This window comes from Phocoena sinus, chromosome 8 (assembly GCF_008692025.1).
Source record: "Phocoena sinus isolate mPhoSin1 chromosome 8, mPhoSin1.pri, whole genome shotgun sequence".
NCBI lineage: Eukaryota > Metazoa > Chordata > Mammalia > Artiodactyla > Phocoenidae > Phocoena > Phocoena sinus.
The window spans coordinates 102,999,672-103,011,927 of record NC_045770.1 but is presented as its reverse complement, the minus strand read 5'-3'; the positions used below and the strand labels follow the sequence as shown (position 1 = coordinate 103,011,927).

Genomic DNA, 12,256 nt, shown 5'->3' with positions numbered 1-12,256 from the left:
TTCAAACCTTAAACTCCCCTGGCCAGGTTAGAGAATGGGGATTTGCAAGACTCAATGTCCTGAGCCCTGCTGACCCTCAAGAAATCATGTCTCCTCGGTTCACCCAGTTTGGCCCCAAAGTGCAGTCTCTTAGTAGGTAAATGCTTCTCACCTAGCTGCCCCTTTGGCTTTTGACAGTAATGCAGATTAGTTTATTGGATCAACTGGAAGTCAGTGTAGGTTAGGGCCAAAGGAATCATTTTGTGACTGTAGAGATGTCCAGTATTAGAATGGGCCACCTTGTAAGGTAACAAGCCTTTGTCAATCCTAGTCTTTAAACAGAGCTGATTGTCTGTCAGATGCTGGAAGTTACTCTCGGTGGCTGGGAACGCTGGGGCTGGACTGCTAAAGTCCCTCAGAGACCCCTTGTTCTGACGCCTTTCCCTTGGCTGGGGAGGAGAGAAGAGGTGGGCTGCTGAAGGGCCTGGGACCTGAGGGGAGGAGGGCCAAAGGGGAAGTCGCCGTGTGTGAGGACTGGAGGACTAGGGACAAGTTGTGTTTACAGCCTTTGCCCTGCTGTCCCAAACACAGCCCACTTTCCAAAGCTGTTCAAAGGCACAGCTCCAGAATCTGGAGATCTGAGCGCCATTCTGACTTACGAGCTTATAATGAAGGCTTGGCAAAGTCACTTTCCTTTCTGGTTCTTATTTTTCTCATCTGGAAAATGAAAGGGTAGGATCTGATGAGCTCTCAGTGCCTTCCAGCTCTGGCAGTCTGTGGCTGGCTCTGCCTCTCAGAGCAGGTCATTGAGCCAGTAGCCCTGGGGTGTGTGGGGACAGAACCACCACAGGCTTCCTTCTGATCGCTACCCTGCCCCGGCCCCTGTGGCTCCTGCTGACCAGGGGTCTTTTTCTAACTTGCCACATTCTTGCCCCAAGTGTAATTTAGCACCAGGCATGAATAGCAGGAGATCTGGGTTCCAAAACAGCCCTGACATGAACTAGCTGTGTGACCTTTAGTAACTTTCCTTCTCTTGAGCCTCAGTTGCCTCACCTGTAAAACCAGAGCCAGGGCTGGACTAAATGATCGATTTGCTGGGGTTGATAGCTTCAGGCACTTCCAGGAGTCAGGTCCCTGTTAGTCTAGAAACTAGGGGAAGCCCCACTCTGTAGCTGACCCTCAGAATGAGAAGTCATCCACTTGACAGTGAAAGTGAAGCTCTGAAACGGACTTAGAACCAGCCCCCTGACTCCCCCTGGCTCTGCCACCAAGCATCTCTCAGGAGACCCCCCACTGATAGCATTTCCGTTGTCCATAAGAATCTCCTCTCCAGCCTTTCCTTTGCAGTGGGTAAAAGAGACAGGCAGGGCTGAGTTTAATAGTTTTAAGGATGGGCTGGCAAGGCCCTAAACAGAAGTGTCCTGCCCGAGGTCACATAGCAAAGAAGAGAACCCAGGTGGCCACAACTCAGCCCAGTGAGAGCCCTCCCTCTCCAACTGCACACACGCTGCCTACTCCACCAGCTCCTGGGCTTTTCTCTACACCTCACTTCCCAGCCCTGGGCCACCAGCAGCTTTTGGACATAGGGGAAGCAGAAACCGCCCTAGAGGACCACACGTCAGAGAACAGCAAGATCTCCCAGGTGGTTTTGCTGTGAGGCTTCAGGCAGAGAAGGCAGGCCTGAAAGCCGATCTCCAAGAAGGCGTGGCTCCAGAATGATGGCAAATAAAAACCCGGAGAGCCAGCACCGCCTGGAGACCAGCGGGAGGCCAGAGGAGCCACTCAACAAGCCACTCAGCTCCTGGGCCTTGGAAGTGGTGAGCTCCCTGAGGCAGGAGGAGCCCCGGGAGGGGCTGGGGACTGCAGATCAGGGTCCTGCGGGCAGACAGGGCAGATGGAGGGACGCAGAGGTTTGTGGTCCAGATGGTGGAGGAAGTTCGGGCGGAGAATCACGGCAGTGGGCTGACACGCAAGTCACACTGGGACAGCTGTGCACACTCACACGCGTCCAGAGAGACAGACACGCACATCCACATGCACACGCACCCAAAGGCAGGCACCAGGAAAAGACAGCCCCGCCCTGCCTCATTCACCTGGAGGCTTGCAGCGTTGAAAGAACTCCCCCTCCTACCTGCACACCCATCTAGAGACATCTGTCTACCTCTCTGTGTTTCAGATGCCCATGGCGTCCCCCCAGACCCTGCTCCTCTGCCTGCTGGTCCTGGTGGTCACTGGAGACCAGGGTCAACAGGCAGCCATCCCAGGCTGCTACCTGCACTGTAAGTAACCCTGGGAGCAGAGAGCTGGCGGACTGGGCGGAGGGGCAGGCAGCACCTCGAGGGACCCAGTGAGGCTCGGGCAACAGGAGCTGGGCGAGCCTTCTCCAAGGCCCCATCTACCGCTCTTCTGTCTTCTTCTAGCCTTCAATGTGACGGTGCGAAGTGACCGGCAAGGCACCTGCCAGGGCTACCATGTGGCACAGGCCTGTGTGGGCCACTGCGAGTCCAGCGCCTTCCCTTCCCGGTACTCGGTGCTGGTGGCCAGTGGCTATCGACATAACATCACCTCCGTCTCTCAGTGCTGCACCGTCAGCAGCCTGAGGAAGGTGAGGGGCCCAGCTCGGTGGTGCTCGCTGCGGGTAGGGGAGACAGAGGAGACGGGGATCTAAGATGGCCTGAGGAAGGGGACTGGAACAGACACCCACCTCTCCCACAGGTGAAGGTGCAGCTGCATTGTGGGGGGGACCGGAGGGAGGAGCTGGAGATCTTCACGGCCAGGGCCTGCCAGTGTGACATGTGTCGCCTCTCGCGCTACTAGCCCATCCTTCTCCCCCTGCCACCCTCCCCTTGGTCAGAGGGTTTCATGTTGGAGTATATCCTACCTATCCCGAACCTCAGCAAGGACAACAGCTCCAACCCTGTGAGAAGAGGGGCGTTTCTGCCTCTTCCCCACCTCTGCCTGGCTTCCTAACCAGTCCTTCATCATTTCATCTCCCTCTGTCCTAAATAAAGCAAGCAGATCGTGAGTTTCTCTCTTTATTAAATCTACCCCCAGCCAGGGAAAGGGGAACAGACCATGGTTACTGTGACCACCCACCCTTGCCCCAGGACACAGGGAATCTTCTGCCTGTGCCCTCACCCCTCCCCCTGCCCAATAAATAAAAAGGGGACAAGGATGTACAGGGCAAGGGAGGGGAGGGAAGGAAGGAGGGTGCCCCAGGCCCAGGATAATGTCTGTGTTGTAGGTGAGCTGGGGGAGAATAAATAGACCATGGATCCCATGGTGGGGTGAGGAAGGACCTCCCGCTGGCACAAGGTGGGGCAGGTGAGGGGCCGAGTCCCCTTGCCCTAGGCTGGGAGCAGGGGGTGGGAACCCGCCTGCAGTCTGTAGCCCAGCTTTGTGGGGCAGAGGCAGATCCCTGATGGCAGCTTCCTGGTCAAGCTTGCCCTGGTCAAGTCCTGCCAGGACGGCCTGAGAGTTCTGTTGCCCGGACCCCCATCTGTCCTCCTCTCCCCCCAGTGGAAACTGCCCAGGCTGGGCCAGGCAGGAAGCCCTCCGAGCCCCCTCTGGCAAGGCCAGGAGTAGGTGTGTATCTCTCTGGACCCCTGGGCAGGAGGGAGGATGGAGGGACTGACAGCTCTGGGTTTAGCTCCTCCCCTTCTGGGGATCTTTAGCTCTGACCTCCACCGGTGGCCACCTGGGGTGTAAGCCGCTGGAGCGGGGCCTCTTTGGCCCCCTGGGTCCCCTGTAACCGGCGTAGCCGTAGCTCCTCCAGGCCCTGCCACAGCTCCTGACGTTCCTGGGCCTTCTGCTGTTCCCTGGGGAGAGAGGGTGGGGCAGTTCCCTTACCTGGGGCCCCACCTGCAATTCAGCCTCCCTCACCACTACCCCACCTGCAAAGAGACTCCACTTAGGGGAGAAGGCACTAAGGAGAGACTGGTCCCAGCCTGTGGTCATGGAGTAAATGGATCAGCCTGGCCCTGAGAGGCCCCAGCTGAAGTATAGGATGCTCCATACCTGGAAGAAGTACTTGGGAGGATAATTGGACGATGCAGGGGATAACTGGGCTTGGATGCCCCAGCACTTGGCAAAAACATAGGGAAAGACTTTAAACATCTGATCAGGTGGGATGTGGGTTGTCCTCTTCGATTCCCTCCAACCATTAGGAACTGGCTCTTTTCTGCTTTTCTCCCCTCTCCCTCCATGTCCAGCCTCCCAGCACTCACTGCTGCTTTTCCAGCTTGTAGGAGGCTGTGAGCTCGTCAAACAGCTTCCCATTCATCTCCATGAAGGTCTTGAGCACATTGTAGATCAGAGACACAATGGTTCTTGGCAGGGTCAAGGGAGGGGGTGAGAGATGAGAGCAATTTCAGTTGGGTCCCACCTCCCTCTCTGGCATTCTGCCTGTCCCTGTGTCCCAAATACAGCATGCAGCCCTGAACACCACAAGCACCGCCCTCTGCCTGCCCCTTTCACCACCCCTCTCCATCTTCGGATGCCTTCCCTGATCCTCTCCAGCTAGCAGTAACCCCAGTTCTGGACTGGCTGGCCCTGCCCCAGGTTCTGTGGGTTAGGTCAAGGCCTGGGCACTCACTGATTCCAGTGCTCCTTGGAGACTTGGTAGAGGGTCCCAAACACAGCAGGCAGCACGGTATGGCAGTTGTCCTCAATGAGGCTCAGGATATACTCATTGTTCCAGAAATACAGAGCCCGCTCTGCAACCTGAGGCAGCGAGATGGCAGAGTAGGCGCCTGGCAGTGGCTTCCCTGCACACGCAAGGCCTGGTATCCATCCCCAACCCAAAACCCAGGGCGCCCTGCCCTCCACACACCCCGTCTTCAGGGCTCATCTGACCCACGGGAGGAAGAGCATGGTGAGGTGAAAAGAACACTGGATTAGGAGTCCAACGCTCAGAGGAGAAGCCTGGCTCCACTCACACTGGCCACGTGACTTTGGACAGGGTATTTAACCCCTCAGCCTCTGTTTTCAAATCTGTAAAGTGGGGCTAATAATAGCTACCTCCATACGGCTGTTGTAAGAATCAAATGAGGTATTCAGTAAACTGAAGTGCCAGAGTCACTGTGAGGAAAAACTGACAACCACCAGGTATGGCTCATAAAAATGAAAGTCTGCACACACGTGTAGGAGAACACTGGTTACAGCCAGCCTGGATGGTGTGGAGAAGCCTTGCTGGGCTCTGAAGTGGGGCTAATGAAATCTAAGGCCACTAAGGAAGCGGACAACCATCCATCCCATTCATGGACGTTTGCTAAACATCCATTTCAGTTTACGAAATGTGTTTATGCTACCATCTCTTCGGCTCTCATCACCACCTGTTGGCCCATTCTACAGATAAGGAAGCCTAATCTGACTCAGAGTGGTGAAGTGATTTGCTCAAGGCTCCTCAGCCAGTGGGAGGTGGATCTGAGGCTTGACCCCAGGTGTCCTGACCCTAAGTCCAGCATCTCCCCATTATTAGACCCAGGAAGGTCCAGAGGAGAAACTGAGGGCAGAGGAAGCTGTGTTAGGTCAACTTGCCAACCTTACCAGTCCATACCCTGGCTCTCACCCCCACCCATTCCAGCCCCATACCTGGAAATGGGGGCTGGACACACAACGAGCCACCTGCTTGAAGAGGGGCTCCTGGATCTTCACGAACTGGGAGGGCTCAATGACATCCAGAATCTCTTCCATCTCCCCCAGAAACATCACCTGGGGTGGGGGTAGGGACACACGGAGCAGCAGTTCCCACCTCCCCTGACACATACCTGCCTGCCCTCTGGAAGCTGAGCCCTCCCAACCTCCTAGTGGTGGACATCGAACCCCTTCTTCATACCTCCTTCTGGGTACAGGTTTTTGGCCAGTATTTGAGCAGCCCCCGGATCACCTGTGGGAGTTGAGGCAGAAAAGAGTCAGACCTGCAGGGGTGGGGGCTTGCCCTTCCCCCCAGGGGTACTCACATGCTCTGTCAAAGTGGCATCCTTCTCCAGGAACTGTACCACACAGTATGCCAGCTGCAGCGGGGCGTGGTGGGGGAGGAGGAGGCACAGAGAAAGAGGACAGGGGTCAGGAGGGGACCAGGACAGGACGCTAGACATTGGCTCATTTCCTATGTCTATTCTCTTAGTCACCAATCATTTACTGACCACCTAGGATACACCAGGCACCATGCTTGGTGTGCAGGGACACAATAATGACCTCATAGGGGAAACATTCAGCAAACTAGTCCTTACAAATTTTACAAAAGGTTCCTTAACCGGAATCTGTATCATGATCTATGGGAATACAGAAGGAGGAGAGCTCAAGCCTGCACAGGCAGGTCGAGCGGGAGGGGGCTGGGAAGTCTTCAGAGGCCAATGTCTGAGATCGGCCTTACACGGTCATGGGGATTCTCTACGGTAGACGGAACAGAATTAGTCAAGAAAAAGGTGAGAGAGGATCCCGTGAGTTCACGCTTTTAGTGTGGCTGAAATCAGAGTGTCAGGCTGGCTCTGCAGGCCCGGGTGGCTGCCCTGACTCTGTCAGGACCTCTCTGCTGTGGCAGGACCAGGCCTGGGCCTTACCTGGGCGTGAAAGACAGACAGCGACTTGACAGAGTGCAGGGGAATCAGGACTCGAACCAGAAACTGCTTGTGCTCGGTCTTCAGGGGCAGCGCAAAGCCGTTGATGATGCTGAGGAGGGGGCAGAAGAGATGAGGAGGGTTGGCATGACTGGGCCTCAGTCCCTCCTCCCAGAATCCTGAGGCTCCAGCTGATGCCCAGAGAGAGTCACCTTCCTAAGATCTCCAGCAGCTCAGCCACGCCATTGAAGTGCTCGAGTTCATAGATGAACCTTTGAGAGGAAGAGAAGGATGCAGAAGGGCTCAAGGCAGTTGGAGCAGGCCCAGCCCTCCTCTCTGTCACCCTGCCTGCCCACCCCCAGCCTGCACATCAATCCAACTCTCTCCCCACCCACAGGCTGTGCTCCCTTCCCCAAACCCCAAACGAGGCCCCACTGAGATCCACACCCACCTCTTTATTACCCTTCTCAGCCCAGCCACCAGTGCCACTCTGGGTCCCAGCTCAAACCTTTCTTCTTCTTCTTTTTTTTTTTTTTTTTTAATTTTTATTGGAGTATGGTTGCTTTACAATGTTGTGTTAGTTTCTACTGTACAGCAAAGTGAATCAGCTATACACATACATATATCCCCTCCGTCCCATTTAGGTTACCACAGAGCGTTGAGTAGAGTTCCCTGTGCTATACAGTAGGTTCTCATTAGCTATCCATTTTATACATAGTACCAATAGCGTATATATATCAACCCCAATCTCCCAATTCATCCCACCCACCCTTTCCCCTCTGGTATTCAAACCTCTCTTCTATGAAGCATTCCAACTCGTCTCTTCCTCCCCGAGACCCTAACCCTCATTACCTGGTCCCCATCGAGTCCACAGGCACCTAGCCTGAGTCCTCCGCTCTTCGTGCCAATCAACCAAAAGAATGACAAACACTTACAGTGTCTATTCTGTGCTATGTACTTCTCAAAATTATCCCAGGAGGTAGACCTTATTAGATCCATTATATAGATGAAGAAATCAAGGCTCAGCAGTTCAATGAAACTTGCCGCAAAGTTAATACGCAAGGGATCTAATACACTGAGCTCCTGGAGGAGAGGGATTGTGCCTCACCTACTTTTTAGCTAATAACGATAAAAGCTAATGTTTCAGAGTTCCGGCCTTGGTCCAGGAGCTACACTGAGTGCTTTGAAGGCACTGCCTCATTTCATCTTGATTATAGTTATCATTCCCATTCTAGAGACGAGGAGACTAGGGGAGAGCTTAAATAATTTGCCCAAGTTCACCCAAATATTTGAACCAAACTCAAACACAGACCATCTAGCTCAAGAGCCAGTCTCAACTACAAGGCAATGTGGGTCCCTGATGCTCAGTGGGCACTGGCGCTCAATACATATTTGCAGAAAGAATCTCATTCTTTGGGTCCTTAAGGCCTGGTGTGACATTAGATCCTAGGCCCCCTGAACTGACCTAGACCCTGCAAACCACTTCATCTCTCAGCCTCAATTTCCTCATCTGTAAAATGGAAATAAATACCCTTTCTCTACTGATCTCACACGATTTGTATAAGCGAAAATTATATAATATGTTGCCAAGAAAAAACTGGGCCCCCCAGCCCAGAAGCTTTTGCTCTGTCTTCTCCCCATAGCTCTCTCCCTCCCTCCCCAGGTCCCAGCGGGGTAGGCCGCAGGCACCCACCGGAGGAAGATATGGCTGCACTGTTTGCGGATGTAGGCCCGGAGCCCCAGGAACTTTCCATAGACCCTGTGCAAGATGGTCTTGAGGTACTCACGCTCCCGAGGGTCCTCGCTATCAAATAGCTCCAGGAGCTGTGGGACACAGGATCAGGGGTTAGGAAAGAGGCCAAGCCAGGTTGCTTCCATCCTATCCCCACGCCACTCAGAGAGCCTGCCCCTGCCCCATGACACCACCCGGCCTGGGCTCCCCACTTCACCATCAGGACAAACTTTTGATCCACATATCTCTTGGCCACGGAGGGCTGGAAGTCTGGGCTCTCCAAGAAACGCAGGAAAAACTCGTATACCAGCTGGAGGAGGGGAACAGACAGAAAGGTGAGTTCAGGAGCAGCCTCCCCCCTCATCCTGCCCTGTGGCCCTCATCCAGCAGTCCGGGGCCTAAGGAGACCCTCCACCCTCTCCTCGGATCTCTTCTGAAACTCAGACCCCTGTCTTCCCCAGCCCTCACACCTGAAGATGTGGCCATGAAGGCTCAAGGTTGGGCTCATCCTCTTCAGGGTCAAATTCAGGGTTCTCACTGGGCGGCAGCGTCCGGAAGATATTCACTGAGATCTGAGGGGACAGAGTCAGGGTTCTCTACGGAAGAACCCTTGAAGGTGGAAACCAGGACATCCCTCATCCAAAGTTTAATGGGCCTCAGCACCTACCCAAGCAACCAATTCACTCTTTGGCAATCATTACCTGAACATCTAGTTCATGGATAGACCCGGGCCCAGGGTTGGGGACCCAGGGGTGGATGAGATACATCCCTGCCCTCTATCAGGTGCAGTCCAGCAGGGAAGACGAGATGGAAAGTGGTAAGGTCTAAGGACATTCTAAGCAGCAAAAGGGAGATTTCTAGCTTGGGCATTGAGAGAGGCTTCATGGAAGAGGCAGCACCTGAGCCAGGCCATGGCGATAAGGAACGTGGTGGGAGGGCACACCAGGCCTCAGGAAAGCATAAGCAAAAGCGCAGGGTGGGACAAGCCCAGGAGGCACTGAGTTACCTACACTGGCTGGGTGCTGGGCAGCAGTGGGGCTGGGACAGGGGTTGCGGGGGAGGAAGATGTGGGCCTTGAGGCCAAGCCAAAGACTGTGGGTTTATTCTCCGCACGGGGGCTCCGCAGGCAGGCTTAGGGTTCCCATGGGCACCAAGCCCTCCCCCAGAGGCCAGGTGCCAGGTGCTCACCATGCGGATGATGTCTGGGTAGACAGGCTCAATGAGGACCCCCCGAGTGCTCCCCACACACTCCACCAGCTCATTGAGCGCCGCCCGCTTCACCTCCTTCCCCTTCAGGTCGGCCACACAGTCCAAGAAGTCAAACATCACCCCACACTGGGCCAGCTTCCGGCTCAGCAGCTCATGCAGCTCAGAGGCTGGCACATCTGGGGAGGAAGGAGGGGGCTGAGCCTGGGCCCCAGCTGCCACAGCTCTGGGCAGGGGCGGGCCCTCCTAATCCCTAAGGCTGGCTCCTCCGCCCCCCAGACCCCATGCTTTTGTGCCATCTCCCACTCCTTGCAGAAAGCAAACAACTTCTGTCCCATCCTCCATTCTTGTGAAGTAAAGGAGCTTCATCTCTTCATCCTAACCTAGGCTGAGAGAACACGATAGCCTGACTTTAAAGCATGGGAACAGACCCTGGCTGCCTGGCCTTTCCACAGGTGCCCAAACAGCCAATGCCTCCCTCTCATAGGCGGCACTCTGTTCTAAGAGCCAGAAGTGGGGAGAAGAGCCAGCACCGAGGACCTCTCGGGTGCCCTCTGCCTCAGCCAGTTGGGCCCTGTAGCCCAGAGATGGGGGGACCTCACGGTAACTGCAGGGAAGCGTGCTAGGCACCTGTCCCGGGACCCCGGCAGCAGCTGGGCTGGTAGTGGCCTCCTGGAACCCAAGCTGTAGGCCCCACCCTTGGCCCTGGTCTGCCCCCCAGGGTGGCGCCACCTCCAGATGCCCCACCTCCAAGGATGACAGGCCAGTCAGGCCATGCGTCAGCAGAGAGGGTAGAGGGCTGGGAGGTGGCAGTCAGGTGGTGGAGTCCCTGGCCTGGAAGGGGCCGTCCAGACTCCCTCTGATCGCAGCTGCCAGCTGCTTCCCACCACCCCACCCCCAAACCTCACTTGCCCACTCCAGGACTCAGGTAGCCCCGGAGCCAAGACCAGGCTCACCTTTGAGCAGGGGCAGTGGGATGAGTTCCTGCTGGTTGCTCTGATAGCGGAATTGAGAGGAGCTGTGGGACCGCCGGGGCCGGGCCCTGCGGAGGGAACGGCGGGAGAAGCCGTCCACCTTGTCGGGTGGGGGCACCGGGGACAGCCCTGGGGACGAGGGGCTGCCGGGGGTGCTCGCGGGGGGCAGCTTCGTCTCCATGGCGGTCAGGCGGTGGGCCAAGCCTTCAGAGCCCCTGAGCTTCCCTCTGGGCCTGCAGGATGCTGCGTGAGGCTGGGCTGACTAACTTGGGCCCATCCTGTGCGGTGGGGAGGAGCACAGCACAGTCCTGGCCCCCCCCCCCAGGGCCTCTGGCAACTGCCCAGTCCTGGGGGGCAAGCACGGTAGAGAGGAGGATGGCTCAGGTCTCAGGTCCTTCCTGAGGGTCGGAAGAGTCCAGTTAGGGTTCCCACCCTGGCTCTTTTAAAAAAGAAGTCAGGGCAGAGAGGTCAGCAAGAAAGAGACAGAGAGAGCCTATCAGTTCTTTCAGGACAGCCTGTGGGGCTGCGGCGGAGCGCCCAAGTCTTCTTTCCCTCCTACCCTGGCCCAGACCCTAAAGAGAGGTGCAGCCCTCTCCCACAGGAGACAGGGCCCTCCCTTCTCCCTGACTGAAAGGCCCCAGACTCCAAAACAACCCATCTCGAAATAGGGCCTCTCCCGCCAGCCAGACCCTACCTGGAACGGGGATCTCGTTCCTCAGCCCTGGCCCCTAACAGAATGGGGCCCCCGTTTCTGCTCCACTAATCCAGTCACCAGGGACTTCCCCAAGAATGAGGGTCCCATCCCCCTGCCCACCCCCCACGACCCGCAGCCTCCCCCCGCCTCAGTTTCTCCTTCCTCGCTCCCAGATCTCATCTGCCTCTCGAGGGGGGGGCCACTCACTTCTCAGATGCCCAGACTTTGGTCGCCGACCCTCCAGGGGCTGCCGGTGGGGAGGGAGCAGCTGTTCAGGGCTCCCGAGCCGCGGTCCGGTTCAGGGCGCTGGCGCTGGGCGGCGGCGCTCCTGGGTTCTCTCTCTGGCTCCGGGGGGGGGGGGGCCGGAGCGTGCACCCAACTCAGCCCCGCGTCGGGGCGCGGGCGCCCGACGGGCTCTGGGCTGGCCGGGGCAGCGCGCAGACCTCTCCTCAAGTCGTGGCACCCGACCCGCGCAGCACCACAGGAGCCCCGGCTCTGCGCGCACCGGCACCCGCCGCCCAGCTGCTCACGATGACATCAAGTCACCTCCCCCAGTCGGCCCGCACATCCCCGCGGGTTTGGGGGCCGGGGGCGGGGTGGGTGGGTGGGGTGCTGCGTCAGGAAGTTCCCGCCCGGGGCAGCTGGGAGTTGTAGTTCCCTCACCAATAAAAGCGGCTGCCTGACCAAAGGGGTAATCCCTGCGGGCACCCAGGGACAAGACTGAAGCTGAGCGGGAAGGGGTCCAACTGGCGCTGGGTTCCTGCTTTCTGCAAGGGAGACTGCGTAGGGAGAGAGGAAGACTCAGGAGTCTGCACCAGGAAGCTGGGGGCGATACCAGGACTCCGGCAGGAAAGAGACCCAATCCTATGCCAGGCCCAAAGATTTGGCCTGCTCCACCTGTGCCCCAGGCATTCCACCCCCAAGGGAACCCCACCCTCACTCCAGAATGGCTGGACGCTTCAAAACCCCAGCAGAAACTGGCACTGGACTGGTTAATAGTCTGCAGTGAGCCAGTGCCTTCTGGGAGGGGTGTGGTGTACCCAAGGCTGCTGGGAAATGCAGTCCTTCCTCAGGCCTGCAGTCCCCCTCCCGTCCCTTGCTGTCTAAGGTG

General features: G+C 57.0%; 2 protein-coding genes across 5 annotated transcripts; one reads left to right on the top strand and one right to left on the bottom strand.

Moving 5' to 3' along the window:
- The first annotated feature begins 1,735 nt into the window (after positions 1–1,735).
- GPHA2 (glycoprotein hormone subunit alpha 2) lies at positions 1,736–2,937 on the top strand. The gene is made up of 4 exons (XM_032641724.1): positions 1,736–1,796; positions 2,156–2,258; positions 2,400–2,584; positions 2,695–2,937. The coding sequence occupies exons 2-4, from the start codon at positions 2,156–2,158 to the stop codon at positions 2,794–2,796; spliced, it is 390 nt and encodes a 129-aa protein (XP_032497615.1). The 5' UTR covers positions 1,736–1,796; the 3' UTR covers positions 2,797–2,937.
- Positions 2,938–2,998: 61 nt separating this feature from the next.
- PPP2R5B (protein phosphatase 2 regulatory subunit B'beta) lies at positions 2,999–11,745 on the bottom strand. Of its 4 annotated transcripts, none has more exons than XM_032641277.1 (14): positions 11,353–11,743; positions 10,434–10,890; positions 9,460–9,656; positions 8,742–8,843; positions 8,489–8,581; positions 8,233–8,363; positions 6,752–6,811; positions 6,543–6,651; positions 5,940–5,993; positions 5,816–5,866; positions 5,572–5,691; positions 4,574–4,701; positions 4,206–4,307; positions 2,999–3,797 (listed from the first exon to the last, which is right to left on the bottom strand). In XM_032641277.1, the coding sequence occupies exons 2-14, from the start codon at positions 10,630–10,632 to the stop codon at positions 3,650–3,652; spliced, it is 1,494 nt and encodes a 497-aa protein (XP_032497168.1). In that variant the 5' UTR covers positions 10,633–10,890; positions 11,353–11,743; the 3' UTR covers positions 2,999–3,649. The 4 variants fall into 4 exon arrangements, with proteins under 4 accessions (XP_032497168.1, XP_032497170.1, XP_032497172.1 ...); XM_032641279.1 differs by having other exon boundaries at positions 3,001–3,797; positions 10,434–10,849; XM_032641281.1 differs by having other exon boundaries at positions 3,001–3,797; positions 10,434–10,519; positions 11,353–11,741.
- Between the last annotated feature and the right edge of the window lie 511 nt (positions 11,746–12,256).

Bases quoted from the DNA above. Each gene is read 5' to 3' on its own strand.
- GPHA2 (XM_032641724.1), top strand. From the start codon at position 2,156: ATGCCCATGGCGTCCCCCCAGACCCTGCTCCTCTGCCTGCTGGTCCTG. The intron at 2,259-2,399 runs GTAAGTAACCCT...GTCTTCTTCTAG, and splicing joins CCCAGGCTGCTACCTGCACT to CCTTCAATGTGACGGTGCGA. The intron at 2,585-2,694 runs GTGAGGGGCCCA...CCTCTCCCACAG, and splicing joins CCGTCAGCAGCCTGAGGAAG to GTGAAGGTGCAGCTGCATTG.
- PPP2R5B (XM_032641277.1), bottom strand. From the start codon at position 10,632: ATGGAGACGAAGCTGCCCCCCGCGAGCACCCCCGGCAGCCCCTCGTCC. The intron at 5,994-6,542 runs GTAAGGCCCAGG...GCCCCGCTGCAG, and splicing joins TGTCTGTCTTTCACGCCCAG to CTGGCATACTGTGTGGTACA. The intron at 4,702-5,571 runs GTATGGGGCTGG...TCGCTGCCTCAG, and splicing joins TGTCCAGCCCCCATTTCCAG to GTTGCAGAGCGGGCTCTGTA.